The sequence below is a fragment of the Puntigrus tetrazona genome, chromosome 18 (assembly GCF_018831695.1).
Source record: "Puntigrus tetrazona isolate hp1 chromosome 18, ASM1883169v1, whole genome shotgun sequence".
In the NCBI taxonomy this organism is placed as follows: domain Eukaryota; kingdom Metazoa; phylum Chordata; class Actinopteri; order Cypriniformes; family Cyprinidae; genus Puntigrus; species Puntigrus tetrazona.
Window position 1 is genome coordinate 20,701,007 of NC_056716.1, and position 19,867 is coordinate 20,720,873.

At 36.1% G+C, this 19,867-nt stretch overlaps 1 protein-coding gene across 3 annotated transcripts in view; it reads right to left on the reverse strand.

Annotated features, from left to right (window-relative positions):
* shank3a (SH3 and multiple ankyrin repeat domains 3a) overlaps positions 1 to 19,867 on the reverse strand; it is a 225,513-nt gene that overhangs the window by 28,408 nt on the left and 177,238 nt on the right. For all 3 annotated transcript variants that reach the window (XM_043264469.1, XM_043264470.1, XM_043264472.1), the window contains one exon: positions 13,165 to 13,278. In XM_043264469.1, the coding sequence (XP_043120404.1) occupies positions 13,165 to 13,278 (114 nt within the window). The remainder of the gene's footprint in view (positions 1 to 13,164; positions 13,279 to 19,867) is intronic.

The window sequence follows — 19,867 nt, forward strand, 5'->3', positions numbered from 1 at the left end:
AGCTAAAAACTGATGCCTATATGTGGGTCAAAGACAAAAAGTGTAATACTGCTTTAAATATTTACAACAAAAAACTATTTACAACGCACTAAAAGATGAATTACTTTCACCCCAAATGCTAATTAGTTGTAATTAAAATTTTCTTCAATTTGCCACCACCCTAGGTTTTGCCCGTTCGTCAGTAAGATGATTTTTTAAAACACAACAAAATTGAATACGCTTCCTTATTCTTCTATATATTTTAATCAGAATAAGCATGTTGTTTGAATTTTTACAAAACATGTTACACTAAATGACAATGTAACATTATTAGAACCAAATGTTGACATTTTATTCTCAAAAAAGCTGTTTGAAACCTCAAAAGTAGACACTTTACTTACATTTAATGTGCTTTTAAATCATTAAATCACTTCTGTAAATTTCTTTTAATTTTGACAACCACGTAATTGGCACTGAACTATTTTCAAGCAAAAGATATAATATTAGGATCAGTCCGCAGTCTGTTTGCGCATTAATAATAATAGATACATTTCCTGTATGTGGCTGTAACCATCTTTACTTTGATTACAGCCGTCGTCCAACAATATTATTTATATATCCATAAATAAATTATAATAAATACTTATCTGCACAATTCTTAATTATAGAATTCATATGATAAAAAAAGATTTATAATGCATAATCTATATTCATAACTGCACAAAAATAAAATCAACATATGGACATGCGCATGTGTGTGTAGCTGATTACATGGGTCCTCGCCATCTGTGTCTAGAGGAAGAATAATGCAACCATTTATCATTCTTACAGGAAGAGGAAAAAAAAGAGAGAGAGAGAGAGAGAGAGAGAGATCTCTGTCAAATGACAAACTACATCAACACACACTGTATATGAATCAATATATTATCTGTTCAGGAATGGGGTATGTTGATGCAGTTGTTTGCATCATGTGAACGGCCAAACAGACAGGATCCGGAAATGAGATTAAAAGTTCATAAAGCACAGCTGAGTCACATCCAGTCCAGATGGCTAAAAGAACAACTAGACCATTTATTCCAATATAATGGGCAAATGCACACACACACACACACACACACACACACACACACACACACACACACACACACACACACACACACACACACACACACACACACGTGCGCCGGCACTGCCTCACTAAACTCACAGTGAGATAAAAAGTCTGTCAGAAAAATTAAGAGTAACCTGAAAACACTCGTGCATAAGAATAGAGTAAGGAAATGACACAAACCCATGCAGGAGAATCAATCCGAAGGAAAAACTACTCTCTATAAAGTCTTGATCAGTTGAGTGACGAGTGACTTCAGAGTCTCACAGCTTCATTTTGGGCAATCTGATGACGCGATCAACGACTGAAGCTCGTCAAAACTAGCCCATCACGGCTCAACAGTTTAAAGTGCTAAATGCTTTTGTAAAATATGCTCCTACTTTAAATGAACAGCATAATGCACGGCAGGGCCTCGGTGCCAGCCGGGGATTATGGGAGACGTCCGTATGCCGTATGTGGATTGGCCAACAGATTTTTGAAATGAAAGCACACTTAAAGCCTAAAGAAGACTAATATGCAGATTTTAAAAAAAGAAATCGAAAAACAAATGGCAGAATAGATCTCAAGGATATGAGGCACTGGGAGAATTTCTCAGATTTACATCAGCTATGTGAAAGAGGCACCAAGCCATCTTGAAAAGTTTATCCTCTGAGGGTATAAATAACTTTTTTCTTGCCCATTGAAACAGGAAATAACACAAAAATAAAATGTTGCTTTATAATTGTCTTTATAGATAGTTATATACAGATAAACAATAAATATACATATTATATATAAATGATAAGAGATTTAGAAGTATAATGTAATTAATGCACGATAAATATAATTAATAAAATAAAAAAACGTTTAAATAACATTACTAAATATATACAAAAATAAATTAATACACAATATAAATTCATAATTTGATACAATATTAATATATAATATTATTAAATGACAAAAGACTTTAAATATTACTTTTGATAATTCATGAATAAATAACATATAACAAATAAACAATATAATAAACAATAAATATAACAAAACAAAACAAAGAAACAAACAAAAACTGTCAGTAGGAAAAAGGTAAGTGATGGGGTTATCAGCTGATGCTGCTAATCTTGAAATGGCCAAATATCATCATATTGATTGATTATTGTTGCCATATTGCTGGTGTAGACGAACCTCTACTGTGGATATCCAGAGCTGAAGGGCCAATGCTTGTGCCTTTGGCCAGACAACAGCGTCCCAGTTCACCACACTGATAGATCCATTCTCTGTCCTGTTCTCATCTCCACAGCTTACTGATACGGCCTACGTTTTTTTTGTTTTGCCATCAGGGTCCTCCATTCAAACACATATAAGAGAGACTCACGAGCTTTAGAAAGCCATTCAAAACAGCAGAGCGGAAGACCCAAACAGACCGTTTCATTCCAAATATTACATTAGCAGACTTTAATTTCTCAGTGGTGCTGAATAAAACTATACACATCACCGCTAACACACTCTTTCTCTCTTTCACAGTAACTCTCTCTCACACACACACACACACACGGTGCTGTAAATAGGTCAGATCAATGGGGCGGCAGGTCTCTTTCCACGCTTGATCAGAGCGTTCAGAAGTAGAATAGCTGCTGATGTGATTTGGGCATTACCTCACGCTTACACTCTCTCCCTTCATCCTCAACACTGTTTTTAATCTCTCCTGCTTTCTCCCAGACATCTCTCTGTCTCTCCATGGCCTCTGGCTGCCCTGCACGGAGCCGACCCACTTTTTTCGCGCCGAGATGAGAGAAAGGGGTCGCTTGCATTTGACTGTCTCTCTTATGGCAAGCAGCCCATTTTTTTCAAGTCACAGAATGAGGATTATGAATGGTGAGACATGAGAGACTCAGAGGGAAGTAATCTTTTCTTTCACTACAAACATACAGCAGTGTACATGAGCGGTAAGCAGCACTTCAGCGCAAGCTTTCCTATTTAAAGAGTCTTACAGTACATCGGTACGGATAGTGCTGAAGTTCAGTGTCTTTCTCTGTGACAAAATGCTGACAATTTTTCGACGAACCCTTATGGGGTTTGAAAAATTCAGCTTTCTCTCTCCCTGAAATGACTTTTCTGCTGATGTAACAAGGATTGTGCAGACAGGCCCGCACGGCATATATCATTTCAGCATCGATACAATGTGTGCATCTGTGATAGTCACGTCGCTGGAATCATTTTGTCTATTTGTGCCTGAAATGACACATGCGTGTAAATTATGTCTAAATGCATGCCTCTGCAATTAGAAAATGAAAACGGATGGTTAACAGTATATTGGTTCACAGCGGTTTAATGTTCCCGAGGCTTTTGGTGTCATGAATGTTTAATAAACATCAAAACAGAAAAATCCTTTTTGCAGCTTTAACAGATTTATTAGCTTTAACTCATACGGCGAAGGCCACGTAGCGTTATTTTACATTCGATTAGCATATTCAGTTTATGCGCTTGAATAATAGATAGGCCTTACAAAGCAAGCTCATATCTTTCACCACCTCAAAATCCAAGCCCAACCCATTTTCGTCCTATTATTTGGCTTTTTTCAAATAACAAAACACTACTATAAATAATTTGTATTGATCCAAACTTGAGGATAGTTTACATTCAGTCAGATTAATATCCAAAAAGTTTAATGAATAATAATAATCTACAACAGCATCATCATCATCTTTATTTATACAGCACATTTTCCAAAACTCAGCAAACTTTAAAAAACATTACACTCATAAAACTCTATTAGATAGGTTAAACCGGATGGGTTAAATGCAAAGCACTGAGTATGGGTCACCCCACTTTTTTTACCCACTTCACTTATTACTGTATTCATGTTTTGTGTGTGCGTAGAAGTGTAACCCTGCCAAAAACCAGGACTGTTATCTCATCAAATGCATTGTCATGGTAACTCTAAAAGCATGGCAACACAATAATGCACAATCACCAACAGCGGCACTGCGCGCCCTGGGAATGAGTTCTGCCCTCCCAAAAACACATTAGAGCAGATAACAGGCCTTCATTAGATTCCACGCTCTCACCTTCACCCGCCCCGACAGTCACACCGAGCCAAACCTGTCTGCCCTTCAACACATCTGATCATGTGACATGCCTCATTCACTTCACTTCAGTCTGTGCAGGCACATAATCATTAGCGCTGTTTGATAAGGCCTGCACCACTATCACCATGCTGAAGAGCTGAGCTGTATCTAGAGACCGGCGTATCAAAAAACTTTCTTTTTCAAACCGTGCCATGTTTCAGAAAATCTCACATACTTGCCGTTTCTTTGTAATTAACTGTAAAATTCACAAGCTTCAACATCCATTTTTTTTTTTCTCTTTGCATCCATGCAGATCACCCTAGCAACGACGTAGAAATATGTAGTTACAAATACATTTGGCTCTGTTATAAAACTTTCCCTTCAGGATAAAGCAAGGTTAAACATATACATATGCAGACTGTCCCGTGTTTCCCATGGTAACTATCTCCGAATAGTATGCAAAACAGCCACCGTACAATGAAATCACATTTAACCTGCAGAAAAGAAATTAATAACATGAAAGCTAATTTAATGGAATACATTCCTGCTGTTATCTCACTAACTTCCCTCTCACTAACTTATATCTCTCTCTCTTTCATTCTCCCTCGTTTTCTAAATGCGCATTTATTCATTCATTTGCCAGAGGGTTTTTATCTAAAGTGACTTACAGAGCATTCAGGATATACATTTTATCAGTATGAGTGTTTCCTGTGAATCCAGCCCATTATCGTTTAACAGTTTGGGGTCAGTAAGATTTATTTTCTGAGAAATTAACGCTTTTATTCAGCGAGGAAGCATTCAATCGTTTAAAGGTGACAGTAAAGACATTTGCAATGTTAAAAATATTTATATTTCGAACAAACACCATACTTTAGAACTCTTTATTCATCAAAGAATCTTTAAAAAATGCAAAATAAATATTAAGCAGCAGAAATGTTTTCAACTTCGATAACAATAAAATGTTATTTTATCAGCATTTTAGCATGATTTCTGAAGGATCATGTTTTTTCAACTTTGACATCACAGAAACAAATTATTTTAAATCATAACAATATTTCCCAATTAGTGCTTGTGGCATCCATATTCCTAATATAATAATTTTTACTTTTTTTTTTTATTAAATAAATGCACCCTTGAAGAGAAAAAAACCTTGTTAACCCCAAACATAAGAACAGTAAAGTATACTGCACACACAGTTATTGGACAAAACAGTCACATTTTTGTGACCCTTCATAGTTTTTGAAGAAATTCAAATGTATTTATACTCAACATTTTCTCGCCACTTTCACCACCTCAGATTTATTACTGAACCCATCATAACGTATTCTCTGAATTAGAATTGGGCTGAAGCAAGATTTCCAAGAATGTTGGTTTTCCTACCTTTCGAAACCTTCACACTGAAAGCGCGCATGCCGCTAATGTCTTAGCATGCTGCCTCCGTAGGAAGCACACTTGGTTTTGAAAGAGAAATTGCCTTTTTCCCCCTCTTTCTCTGTCACTGTCTGTACCCTTTAGTCACACAGTCAAACACTTTTCACCATGTGACTGACAATCCTTTTGACAGCTCCGACTGGGTCTGACATATTTTCACTGAGTGACAGTGATACGAAAGACAATTTAACCCCCTGGACTGTTTTTAGCTTCTCCGAATGAGCAAATAACGCATTTTAAAACTTATTGTACACCGAACCATTAACTCAAAAAAATGCACGAGTCTCAGGGTACTGAAAAAATTATGCAAGTGTTGTATGTGTGTGTGTGTGTGTGTGTGTGACACAAAAATGCTCTCTCAGTATTCAGTGCTTCACATACACTGTCAGAAATCATTTTCCAAAGTTATAAATAAAACATTACTGGAGTATGTTTTACAAGAAAATGCCATTTCGGTTTTTCTACTTTTAAATTTCACATTTAATTCAGTGTGCTGCCTGCCATTTCCTTGCAACTGTTTGTGAGATTTACTAGCAATTTCTGAGGGAAAACACTCTCTACATCATTTTTTTCGCCCCATAGTAATAGCTCTGTTCCAAAACCTAGTGAGCTACCTTATTATGAATGCTATTTCATTCCACTCCAAAACCTTGTCTAAAAATAGTTACTGTACTGGGTACCGACGTATTGTTAGCATAGCAACAATATCACTATTCACAGAATTTAAGCACTTTTAATGTAGAGCGTTTCAAATCAAACACTTGTCGGGTTCCATTTAAGATATTCCCTTAGAAGACAGCTGCTGATGCATGAAGTGCACTCAACGTGGTTTGGAACAAGAAGCTGCGAAAACCAACAGACATGCTAATCGATGGCTCTGACATAGAAAACACTATGAACCTACGACCCTTAACATACAGCTACATGCTGCACACTAGCTTGGCAGCCACTGGAGACGTGCTGGGACGACCTCAACTGGATAAATGATCTGTAAAGACGTTTTATAATCGCACACTGGAAATGTTAATGATACATTGACATCTGAATTAGAAATACACTGAATTTTCAATCCAGAAGTCTGGTCATGATCTGTCCTCATACAGATGGCTTTATAAATCATGCTCTCGGGCCAATATCTACATTTTCAAGAGGGCCGTATCCATGGAAACCATATTTAAGCTTGCACTATTGATTCAATTAATCACTACTAAGAACATAAATGTCATACATTTCAGCAAATCTCCTAATCTGTGTCTTTCTCTCACACATAATTCTAACAAATGTTTCCTAGTGTGACGCTCATTGGGCCAAATATCTCTTTTTACACTACTGTTCAAAAGTTTTGAAAGAAAGCGATATTTTTATTTAGCATTCGGTTGTTTAAAAGTGCCCTTTATAATGTTTCAGAAGATTTTTATATCAAATAAATACTGTTCCTGATTACCGAAACGTATCAAGGTTTTCACAAACATATTAAGCGACACAACTGTATTCAACATTTATAAGCATTGATAATAATAAGAAATATTTCTTGAGCAGTAAATCAGCATGAAGACCGAAGTAATGATGCTGACAATTCAGTTTTGGATCACAGAAATAAATTGCATTTTAAAATATATTCAAATAGAAAACTGTTATTTTAAATAGTAAAAATACTTCACAATATTACTGCTTGACTGTGTTTATGATCCAATAAATGCAGCTTTTGTGGTTCCATGTCAGAAAGGTGTTAAAACACTTGTTAGCTGTACTGTAAGAGGAAGTCATTTGCTCAGCAAAACTAAGACCTAAAAAACTACTGTAATTTGTAGTCAATGGATGTGTATCAGCGTGTGTGTGTGAGTGTGTGTGTGTGGGAAAGACTGAATGAACTTGCAAGGCACTGCATGTAAACATTTACACATATATTAAAATGACACAATAAAAAGACAAACTAGATTTAAAACAAAACAAAAACACTAGGGTGTTCTGAGTGAAACCATATTCCGGTCAGCTGAAGTGTTTCTTTCATTCGATGCAAGTCTATGGGATTTTTTTCCCCCTATTTTATTACCCACCGGTGAAAACGGCAGGTCTGATCACATGGAAAAATAATGGCACAACTCAAGTGGCATAATTTCCAGTACCATTCGAGCCTGTATTCCAAACGGTGCGGGATGTCAAACGCTACCTGTGCACTTAATATCACGGATTTCGAATCACCAACCAACTATTATCAAGAGTAACAGTGATGCTTACCTTAGCAGACACCTCTAATAATTCTGCCAATGACACAAGAAGGCACTATAAAGAAGTTTAAATAAGTCAAAAAAAGCCCAAAAAGCGTCTGCCATCTACGTAAGAGAGAGAGGGATCGTGAGAGTCTGCTAAAACAACATCAAACAAAAGAAAGAAGAAAAAACTGAGGGGGTTTCTGCACCCAAACTCATAAATGAGACTAAAAATAGCAACGGAACTATTTGGGTGATTCAGAAGGATGAGTCATCGACTGAGACAGGGGCGGAGAGAGCGAGAGAGAACGAGAGAGAGAGAGAAAGAGAGAGAGAGAGAGAGAGAGTAGGTACTGGTTTGTGGGTCTATGGGTGTTTGCTGATTCCAGACATGCCCTCCAGATCCCGCTGCACACTGCAGCACCGCTGATGGAAATTCCAGTCTGTTGGTAAGTGTGTATAAATGCAATCTACACTTGCTGAACAGCATACTAAATAGCGTACAGGTATTCTGGCCCATATCAGAAGAGCAGAAGCGTAGAGCAGCGCGTAGACAGCCTTCTTACAAGAGTGTGCTTGGAAGTTTTTTAAAGAATATTTTTTAAGTGCCCCGCTGAGTTATAAATGACAAAGTCAACTCTCAAATAAACATTCTGCTCTTTTATATCTATTTAATATTACACAATTGAGCTAAAATAAAATTTAACTGGTTAACTAGTTACTACATATAGGTTGTTATTAGTTAGTTATGAGACCTAAATAACGGCTACGTTAAGGAAACCATTAGATAAAATTAAAAATACCACGATGAGTGCATTTATTTCGTGCCATGTCATGGTGTAGACATGGTGTGAAACTAAAATTATTAAAAACTTTAATGAAGTTGATAAAAAATTACTCAAAAATTAGAAATGTTGCCTGATAAATATCAAATTAAAACAAAATAAAACAAAAAAATTAATACAATAAAATTAATCCTAAATATTAATATAAAACCCCCCAAAAACTATTAATAACACTGGGGGTGATCATTACTGTACAGCCGCTCCCCTGTTTTAAAAATAACGTATAGTTTTTTAGTTTTCCGGAACAGCTATCCCTTAGAAAAGGCAGGGAAATTCATAAAATAATTTTACTGGATTAAAATTTGAAAATGCCTGTAATATGCTTACTTCAGCTGTTTTCTTCAATTCTATGTTTGGCTCCTTCTACTATAAAACGAGTCTGTAGATTATAAATGTCTCCTTCTGCTTTGACAAGTGATTTTGTTAAAGTTTGAGAATAAAGTAGCAAAAAGATGATGTCAGCACATGCACTAAAAATCACCAATGTACCTGTTATGGGTTATAAAAGGTTCATATTTTGGTTGAGTCCCCAACAACGGGTTGACATGCATGCAAGGTCAAAGTCCATTTTAATTGTCTTATAATATGTATATATTTTTACCTTTTTTGCTCAACAACTTCCAAATGATTTCTTTATTTATTTTTCCAAACCCAGAGTCGACTATTTTGAGAGACAACTTTATACACGGTGCACTTCATTCACTGCATGAAGAAAATCTACAGTAGGGGCACTTTAATTTCACAGGGGTTTATTCTATTTATTCTATTCTATTCTATTAAATACATTGTTAAATATATGTGCAATTTAATAAAACATACACTTAATACAAACTCTAATCTAAAGTACAAAGGTCAACTACAGAGAATGAGGGATGAAAAGAAGCAAAGAGGAAAGAGCTCAAGCGAATGAGATTGATGTCACTCAAGTCACGACACAGCAGTGAGCTCAGAGAGAAATCTGAATGAACATTAGTTCAGGCTTCAGAATATGACATGCATGACTGAAATCGCTTCAGTAATCGATGTTAAGTAACACACACACACGCACACACAATTACAAACACACTCTAAGACAAAACAATCCCAAGCTTAAAATCACACACATTTGTGGACATGCACAACTAAACACACATGCATATGTGAGCAAACACACACACACACACACACACACACACACGCAGTCAGAGCACATAAAGGGATTTGTTTGGGTAAGTTAATTGTACACAGCGCTGTCTTCATCGCTTCACTGAGGCGAAACATATTGCCTCCACTGTCAAAGAGCTTTCATCTGTTATTGCTGGATAAACGCTAACACAAAAGACACACAGACACACACACAGACACACACACACGCTCATTTTCACTCTTGTGGGTCTTGATAGAGATGGACAGATGACAGGTCTGTCTTCCCACATTGTTTAATTGACCGATGGCTTGTGACGAGTGTCTGGACAATGACACACAGCAACACACACTCTCATAAGCAGCATTAGGCAGTCCTATTACAGACCAGCTTTAGAGCAGAGACACTAGAGATCAGAGCGCGTAGATGTAGACACACACACATTTCACAGTGCATCTGTCATACAGTGAAGCGCTGCAGTTCTGGACTAGTCTACAGTTTCCTGATGAGCAGGAGCTGTCCGGTGAAATCAGGGAGCTGTCCACCACAGCCGGTGCTGAAACACACTCAAAGAGCACTGGAATATCTGGAGAAAGCTATATGTTAGCATGGCAAAAATATAAAAAAATCCCACACCTGCTAACGGCCAGGATTTTTTTTCCTACCTCGTCTCATTATATAAATGCACCTTAGAGCACTTTTTAGTGAGACACCAAATACGTACCAAGTACATATCACTGCAGTTTCTATAAGAAATGAACACTAGAGGCAGTAAAACTCTGACACCGTTTATTCCTTTCCAAGGAAACCGACAGAATTTCCATTAATAAAGCGTAATTTTCACACAATTGCTTGAAGGATATCATGTCATGGCTACAAAACAATATCATATGCTGGGATATTTGAATACTGATGATTTGAATGTCAGGATCACATATTCAGCTTCATATCTATGGGTTTTCATAGGCGCTAGGTCTGTTCTGTAGTTCACGGAGTACAGAGATGTACTTGGGAGTCGAGTTTGGATCCTGTGTAACTACGGTTCGACAAAACATTTTAAATCTACATAAATGGTAGTTGAATTGACACGGCTGCACCAACAAATGCCTTTTTATACCAGTTTTGCAGATTAGATTTAGGGTTGGATTCGAGGTATTAACTTTTAGCAACAGTCTCGGGATTTTTAAATTCTGAATCGGTGCAATAATTGATTATTTCATTATGAACCGGGTAAAACTAATTGTTTAATTTAATTTATTTAGTATAATTTTAATATAATATAATTAATACAGTTACAATAGTAATATATATATTTAAAGGGCTTTTATTTTGGTAGAAAACCACAAAGAAACTTCTAACTTGAAATGCTTCTCTGCGCTTATTTTGGGTCCAACTCATAATGAATCAGAGTCACCTCCAAGGCAAAGATCCATGTACACAAATGCTTGTTTTTCTTGCAAAGATTTTGTATGTTGGTTTCAAATGCACAAACCCCTCTTAAATTATAAAATAATAACTGCTTAAGTCTGTAAAAAGACTCCATAGGGTATGCATACTATATTCCTGTATACTTCAAAATGATGTCCACACAGATGCCCATAAAAGAGAATGCAGACAGCAAAAAAACAAACATGGCTTTCTCCATTACAAAGACTTTATAAATTGGAAAATGCAATAGCCCTGTGTTTGCAAATGTGTGTGTGTCTGTGTATACATGTGATCTGAAGCAAAAAGGAGAGAAACTGTTAATTTTACTCTAATGGGAAGAATGAGACCAATTACAAATTAAGAGTGGTCCCGTGGGATCTTACTGGTTGTTACTTTCTTGGTTCTCAGGAGAATCGATGCTCTTTTCTAATGAAACTAAAGGAAATGAGAGAGGAGAAACTAGCAGCCTTAGGACTCTCACACACACAAAGGAATACAATTATCAAAGCATTTTATACGCTCACTATTGTTGAAACAGACGATTTGGGGTGGGTATGATATTTCTGAAATAATTCTTTCTGCATTTATTTGATTGAAAATACAGTATTAGTACATAGTTAAAATAACTATGTTCTATTTGGATATCACATGAAGCGTAATTTATTTCTGTGATGAAAACGCCATTACTCCAGTCTTCATTGTCAAATGATCCTTCAGAAATCATTATAATATGCAGTTTTTTGGGATGGTCTTATACTATTACTTTCAGTCAAATTACAGCCCAAAATATTGTATTAATCTTTTTTTAAAGATATGCGATGCCTCAAGCATCTGCATTTCCACAGTTTTTTTATTTGCTTGAATCAGGCTGGCAAGCTAACATTAACCAAAACATCAGCCCTGTAGTTATATATCTGTGGTTTTTAAATAGTAATTCTAAACACATGTTCCTTCAGAGCATCACAACCGAAACAAACTCATCGATCTCACAATTTGTGTGTGTATATATATATATATATATATATATATATATATATATATATATATATATATATATATATATAAAAAGGTGAAAACCAACAAATTCTCTAAAACATCTCTCTGCTGATGGGAAAACACCCTGGTGCTCTACAGGAGGCACATCTATAGGGACTCGCCGGTGGTTTCCTGGCATCATTAGATCTTTCATTTCTAGAAAGCTCTCAAAGGATGGAGGCAATACATCACTCTGAGCCCCCCTTTAACCTGTTCCTCTGTGTGAGCGTGTTTGAATTATTGGACACGTGCCATGCTTGTAGTCAGAAAAGGTGTGTGGGAATTTTCCATCTCTCTTTCTCACACTCTCACAATGCATTTAAATGGGATATTTAGTACAGACACTGGCCTGCCTGTCTGATGTCAATGCACGGCCCTAAAAATGACAAACACCTCCAAAAACAGCATTTATGAGAGAGAGAGGAGGAGAGAGTAAGAGCGAACAGACAAAAAAAGACTATCTGTGTGGATCTGAACTAATATGATTATGAGTTTTGATCTACAGGCATACTGTATTGTTAAAAACCATGCCTTTAAGCATGTAGCGTTGTATGTATGTATATATATATATATTACATAGTAAGTCACTTTAAATAAACGTGTCTGCCAAATACACAAATATAAAGTAAAAGGTGTGATTCTGAATCACCATTACAGCATTTAGAGTCAAATAATCTGCCAAAACAAAGAAAAGCAGTAAAATACAATAAATGTATAGTATAATCTAACAATATAAATTACATTTTAAGGAGATCGAAATTCTAGAGTATGAACAATTTTAAACTGATTCAATAAACCTGACACAGAAGTGAATCAAGTATTACTATACTGGCACAGTTAAAAAGATTCGCATAACGTTGTTTGATTTCATATTACCAACAGAATAATATTTCATAAAGTATAAATATTGAATATATTGCCCAGTGTGCCACTGCGTATTTGTGCCACTTCTTACCAAGCCGAGGATCAAACTGTCTCATCTGTACCTCCTCCACACAGTCTGCAGGAAACCAACCGGTTCTTCCTTTCACCGTCCCTTCCCAGAAACCTCCTTCTCCTATACTTAACACTGAGAGAGAGAGAGAGAGAGAGAGAGAGAGAGAGAGAGAGAGAGAGAGACATCAGTTATCATCTCACCAGCACATATTTGGTTGTCGATCACACACAGATCCACATAAAAGTTAGCTAATGATAATACTTGGATAACAATAAGTAACTAAATAAATAAGTTTGTAAAAGACATTTATTTGTTTATAAATGCATTTAAATGTATTTTTGTTTGGATTAAGTAACTGGCAAATAATTGTACTTAATTGAATAAGTTTCATATAAATATTGAAAATGACGCTGATGTCATTTCTGGCAAAAAAAAAAACTTTTCATGCCAAGATTGGAGCGCAACAGCTTTTTGATGGTGTAACATGTTCATTTAATTGTTTTTATTAAACTTAAAATTACTGGAACTTTGGATGTTGTTGGGTTCAATACGCGCTCACACACTAGAAGAAGCAAGTTGCTATCACAAAGTTAATAACTGATTAAATTATATATATATATATATATATATATATATATAATAAACTTTACATTTAATAAAAACACAACAAAATCTATGATACATTCTCATTTAGATGTGTGGTGTGTGCATGAATGTGATCTCAGCACGCATTCAAACATCTTTTTCCTTTCAGAAATTGAAGAGGAAGAACAGATGGATGACGTGAGTTGAATGGCCAGTGGAATCTGAGAACACTGTGTTCAAGCGGAAATTGATCATCCAGTGATATTCTACACTAACTGAAGAGACGCATGTGGTGACCACACCAGACGCACCAAAAACATACAGTCGCAAGCACATCCTTCAGCGTTGCAGTTGCTAGGATACTGCAGTTTAAAAGCAGTGTGTTTATGAGTTATTGTGCGTGTATGTGTGTTTATGTTCAAAAAGGGCAGGTGGGCAATTTTGTGGTATTCCAAGAATTCCATGAATCAATAAGCAACAATGAAAGTGTGTGCTTTGTACTGTACACACACACACAGGGTTTTCATTCATGCCGAATTAGATCTTTAACTGCAGATGGCATGTAAGTGAAACCCTGCTCACAAAGAGCACATAGCAAATGCAAACCACACACTTTGTCTCAGTGTGTCTTTCGAGCTCTTAGTGAAGTACTTGTTCCCTCTGCTGTGTAATCCATGATGAAAGTGCTACTTGATGGTCTACAAGCCCAACTGAGCCTTCAATAAGCTCCGCCCCCTCAGATACTGTTGCTCACTTACAGAGCATCCCATAGGAATTTCCATTAACAGAATCTTAATTATTTTAATTTAGAATTTACTGAGAAGTTTTCATTTCAGAATGAAAACATGTCAGATAGAAATAGTTGCCAATGCATGATCGGTAGGTAACATTTTCATTTAAAGGTGCTTTATAATGCTTTTCTTCTGGGTGTTGTACAACAGGTTTTCATGCTTGGGTAGCACTTCAGAATAAGTAACACTTTTGCCTAGTAGTATGCTTTTTTTTTTTACAGTCTACGGTCTCAGTTCAACTAGGCCTTGTCCCCTTTTTTTGCATATGTGGGCAGAAATTTTTTAAACGACTGACATTACCTGGGTTTGCATTATAGATATTCGTAAAACTTTTGCAATATTTGATAAATGTAGATTAAAAAAACATTGCAAACTCCAGAAGTGTGCTGTAGTCCGAACAAGCTGTATGTTGCAGTTCTTGAAAAATATATGCCTTTGGACTTTAACCCCTTCAGGTGTTTTTATGCTTAAACAGCAACATTAAAAACTAATTAAATTAAAAAAAAAAAAAAACATATGATGGAGCTTAGAGAAGGTTCAACAGATCTGTACAAACCTTCAATCACTCCTCAACACACACACACACACACACACAAAATATTCTCTTGAGAAAGACTCAAAACCTAATCATCTAAATACAACCAATTGTACTGCATTTTTAATCAGTAGATTTGAAATTCTGTGAGTGGTTTTTAGTGATGATCTAGCCGGCAGCACAGCCATTAGAAAATTATCACCTCTGTGTTACTGACTGAGGTTATGCGCGCACACACACACACACACACACACACTCACACGCCTCCAGACACGTACAAATGGATGCCTCTGCTGCCTATGTCACAATTAAACACTTGTGTAAATGGGGCTCGTCTTGTAATAAATTCAGGAGGAAAATAAATGCACATCTCATCAGTGATGCTTCTCATTTTAACGTTTTCAATATTTGAGTCCAATCAAATCAGTGTAATGCGTATTTGTGGGCTATGCGTATTGCGCAGAGGGGACATTTCACAGGAAACAGGATTTTCCTCACTCTTTTGGAGCTTGATGTGCTGTGTCAACGTAATCTAATGTTCATAACACAATACACCCATAACCCAGCCCACATAGACCCGTTATAGATATTAGGTGAAAAAATTGCCCATAATGCATAAAAAGAGGCACATTTAGAAATATAAAACACAGATTTGCTGGATTTGTATAGAAACAACTGACCCGAGTAAAACAGATATCTGTGACTATATATATATATATATATAATTTTAACTTCTATTTTCTATTAAATCTATTTTTATGCTATTGTTTTCTAAAAGTAATGTTAATGCATTTTTAATAAAAATATAATATATATACACATATAATTTAATACTTTAATAATAATAATTTAATAATTTTCTAAAAATAATGTGTGTGTGTGTATACCACTTTAAATTGTTGTTGTTTTTCCTAAAAAAAAGTTTTATGTTTAAATTAATTGCTGTTTTGGTTTTTCTGAGCCAAAAATAAATATCAAACATTTTTCCCTGATTTACTTTATGTACTCACTAAAATGTTATTCAGTGTAACAACCTTGTTAGACATATTTATAACGAAAATCAATTTATGACACCTTAAAAGATGAATTATCAAATCAAATCAAATCAAATCAAAAATCTATTTATTTTCACCCTAAATAGTAATTAGTTTCAATGTAATTATTTCAACCATATTTTGTCATTTTATTCTCCAAAAACTTATTTGAAACCTTAAAAGCAGACACCACCCACATTTAAGGTGATTTCTACGGACATAAAATCACAAATGTCTTTAAATCTTAACGTCTTTGACCCACACACACACACACACACACACACACATAGATAATTTCTAACCAAGCCTTTCATTTACGTTTAGAGCTTAGTTACATTTTAAGCTCAAGTTAAAATTTGAAGCTTTTTGGCTAACGTTGCAAAAAAAGCAAATGCCACAAATTTACTTACAGAATATCTGAGCATAAGTGACATGTGTGCAATCCTTTGGACACGTCCCGAAGGATCAACTCATCCTCTTTTAACCACAAAGGCTACAAAGAACAGCGTGTCCGCGCCGACGTTTTTAGGCCTGCGCGTGTCTTACATAACCGATCACTCAACGGATCCGCACAAGTGTGTTTACAAAGTAGCAGGAGTGGGCCCGCCGGACCTCTCCAGCCCCGCCGCATGCCCGGACACGCTTGGCATATTGGAAACAGGCCTTCACGCATACTGGCAAAAGGCACCATGGGAGAAACACTCGCCAAGCTCTCAGTGTCAGTCCCTGACCATCAACCAGCAGCCGGCTGAGGCACACTGCCACGGCGAGCTCTTGACAGAAGGACCGTTGTTTCTGAGGAGAAACGCGCGCGTGTGTCTAAGCATACAGGAGAACGCTGCTTTTTGGACGCCGAGATACCGTCACAACTCCCTATTCTTATCAGCTTCAAAGACCCACTGAGTCTTAAAAAGGATGAAAGGAGAACGAGCAATTCAGACAGCATGCAACTTTTCAACTGTGCACAATAAGTGCTCAACAAATACAGACACCGTGTAATGAGAATGATTCTTTAATTGCTGTTCGGCATAAATCAGACGTGAACGAATGCAGCTGGATATTGCGAAGGGCTTTCTGTAAGGACAGAAGAGACTCGGGCTATTGCTCATTCAATCATTTACAGCTCATTCACAGGTAAATGACACAACTGGGCCAAATCACACATGAAAGAGACGGGAGAGACAAACACTCGCGGAGATGTTAAAAGAGACTGAATTACAAAGTGAAAAGGAAAAGATCAATATAAACACAAAGACAGTTTTAAAGCTCACGTAAAAAGAATGCCTTTTGAACAACTTTTTAAATAAATACACACTATTGTTCAAAAAAAGCTATGCTTTTATTTAACAAGGCCGCATTAAATCGTTCAAAAGCGACAGTAAAGACATTTTTTTGCATGTTAAAATGCATTAAATAATGCTGTTATCTTTGTTTTTTTAACAATCATCCAAAAAAAAAAAAAATCAAGAAAAAAGTTATATATTCCACAAAAATATTAAACATCACAAATGTTTAAAACATTACTAAAAACAATGTTTCCTGAAAAGCAAAACAGCATATTAAAATTACTTCAGAAAGCAAGTTCAGAATCTTTGAATTAAATTATTCACAGAAATAAACTACATTATTTTATGTATATATATATGTGACCTTGGACCACAAATCCAGTCACAATTGTAAATTCTTTGAAACTGAGATTTATAAATCATCTGAAAGAATAAATAAGCTTTCCATTGATGTGTGGTTGGTTATGACCGGACAACATTTGGCCGAGATACAACCATGTGAAAATCTGGAATCTGGGGACGCAAATAAATCTAAATACTGACAAAATCACCTTTAAAGTTCTTAGCAATGCATATCAGTAATCAAAAAATATCTTCATGGAACATGACCTTTATCTATCCTTTTTCCATTAAAGAAAAATTATGACCCATACAATGTATTTTTGGTTATTGCTACAAACATACCCCAGCGACTTAAGCGACTTAAGTTTTGTGCTCCAGGGTCACTTATGCACTTTTATTTTTTGCAGTACTTTAATGCGTGTGTCTGCATTCATGAGTATTAGTATGAAGTACATGTCAAGGCCTCTTCTGCACTGCCAGTGAAATGATCACAGTTGCCTTAAGAGTGTGTGTGTGTGTGTGTGTGTGTGTGTGTGTGTGTGTGTGTGTGTGTGTGTGTGTGTGTGAGTATACGAGAGCAAGTTTGTGTGTGTTCCAATCTGTTAACCATCTTATTAACGTGATATGTAATAAAGTTTAATCTGAGCGAACATACCGCCGGTTGACTTGAGATGCATGTCAATCACATGCTAATCAACTGGGTTCAATTCTGTGCTCTCTTTTCGTTCTATAAATAGAATGATAGCCCCAGCTCTAAATTTCCAGGCCACTTAACTGCGATAAGCCTCTCCTTCTGAGAGACAGACAGGGTGTATCAAATCTAATCATTTGTCTCTAATGAATCCCACTGCTCAATAACTTTCATTAAAAGCAACCAAAAGCTAAATTGCAAAAACTACCAGCTCCAGGAAGGATGGTTTCCACGAATACGTTTGGTTTGTTTAATGCATTAAATAGCTCGATGGCCAAAAGCAAGGTCACATTAAGCATTTGGTCACAATAATTGCATTACAATGTCCATGTTGTGGTGTGTTTTCATAACTATGCACTATGTGCAAATAATAAACAAATTTACTTTAGTAATTACGTTGTTTAACCGGCTGTGATTACACATGCTTATTGCTATGGTAATTATATTAGTGTGAAATGTGTGCAAGGTGATGTAATATTCGCTGAACCAATCAAATTGTGTGCCTGAATTAAAGGGTACAGTATTTTTGTCCCAGTCTGACACGGCTCCACCTAATTGGCTGGAATTAACACTAAAAGAAAAACGCCAAACCCAGACAAGCTGACAGAGTGTAAACAGGGACCGTAAAAAACAAGAAATGCTCTTATGAATTAATGTAATTACAGGCCTGGAGGAAAAGAGGTGGGCTGGAATGTTTGTACGCTTTTCATTCATGGGATGACTAACAAGAGGCTGCCTGTTTGAGACGTGCAAAGTGCAAATGGAGATTTAACTGAATACAGTCACTTAGTGACGCGAATGTGATTCGAAAACAGCTGGGATTTTTTATTTTGTCAGTAATAACAATCCAGTTCTTTTATTTACAAATCGCTGAATGCTGTTTTATTTATACATACTATCAATGATAATTAATGGGATGTGGTGTATTTGTGATGTTTAGTTATCTGGTGTAGCTGCAATTGTATTAACTGAAATGTTTATTTGACTGATGTTTGATGCAATTTTACTCAATTTTAAAATGATCAATTTTTGCAATTTTAAAATAATCAATACATTTCAAAAATAACAGTGACCATACTTATATACTGCATTAAAAGAACGCAGGCCATCAAAGATGAGCTTGTTTCTTTATCAGAGAAGATTTGGTGAAATTCCATTGCAACACCTGCTCACTAATGTATGCTTTGCAGTTAATGGGTGCCGTCAGAATGGGTGTCCAAACAACTGATGAAAACGTCACAATAATGCACACAACTAAAGTCTAACAGTTCATGGAGAAAAGCTCACACGCCACGGCCATGGGGACACAGGAAAATGTGTAAACGATTCATTTATTTGCTGTTTGCAAAAACCGTGGAAAGCACACATTACATAGGCTAATATGTATAAAATTGTAATCACATTAAATACAAGTTCAGTCAGTCAAACATGTTTTTAGCCTGCTTGTCTGGCTGTTG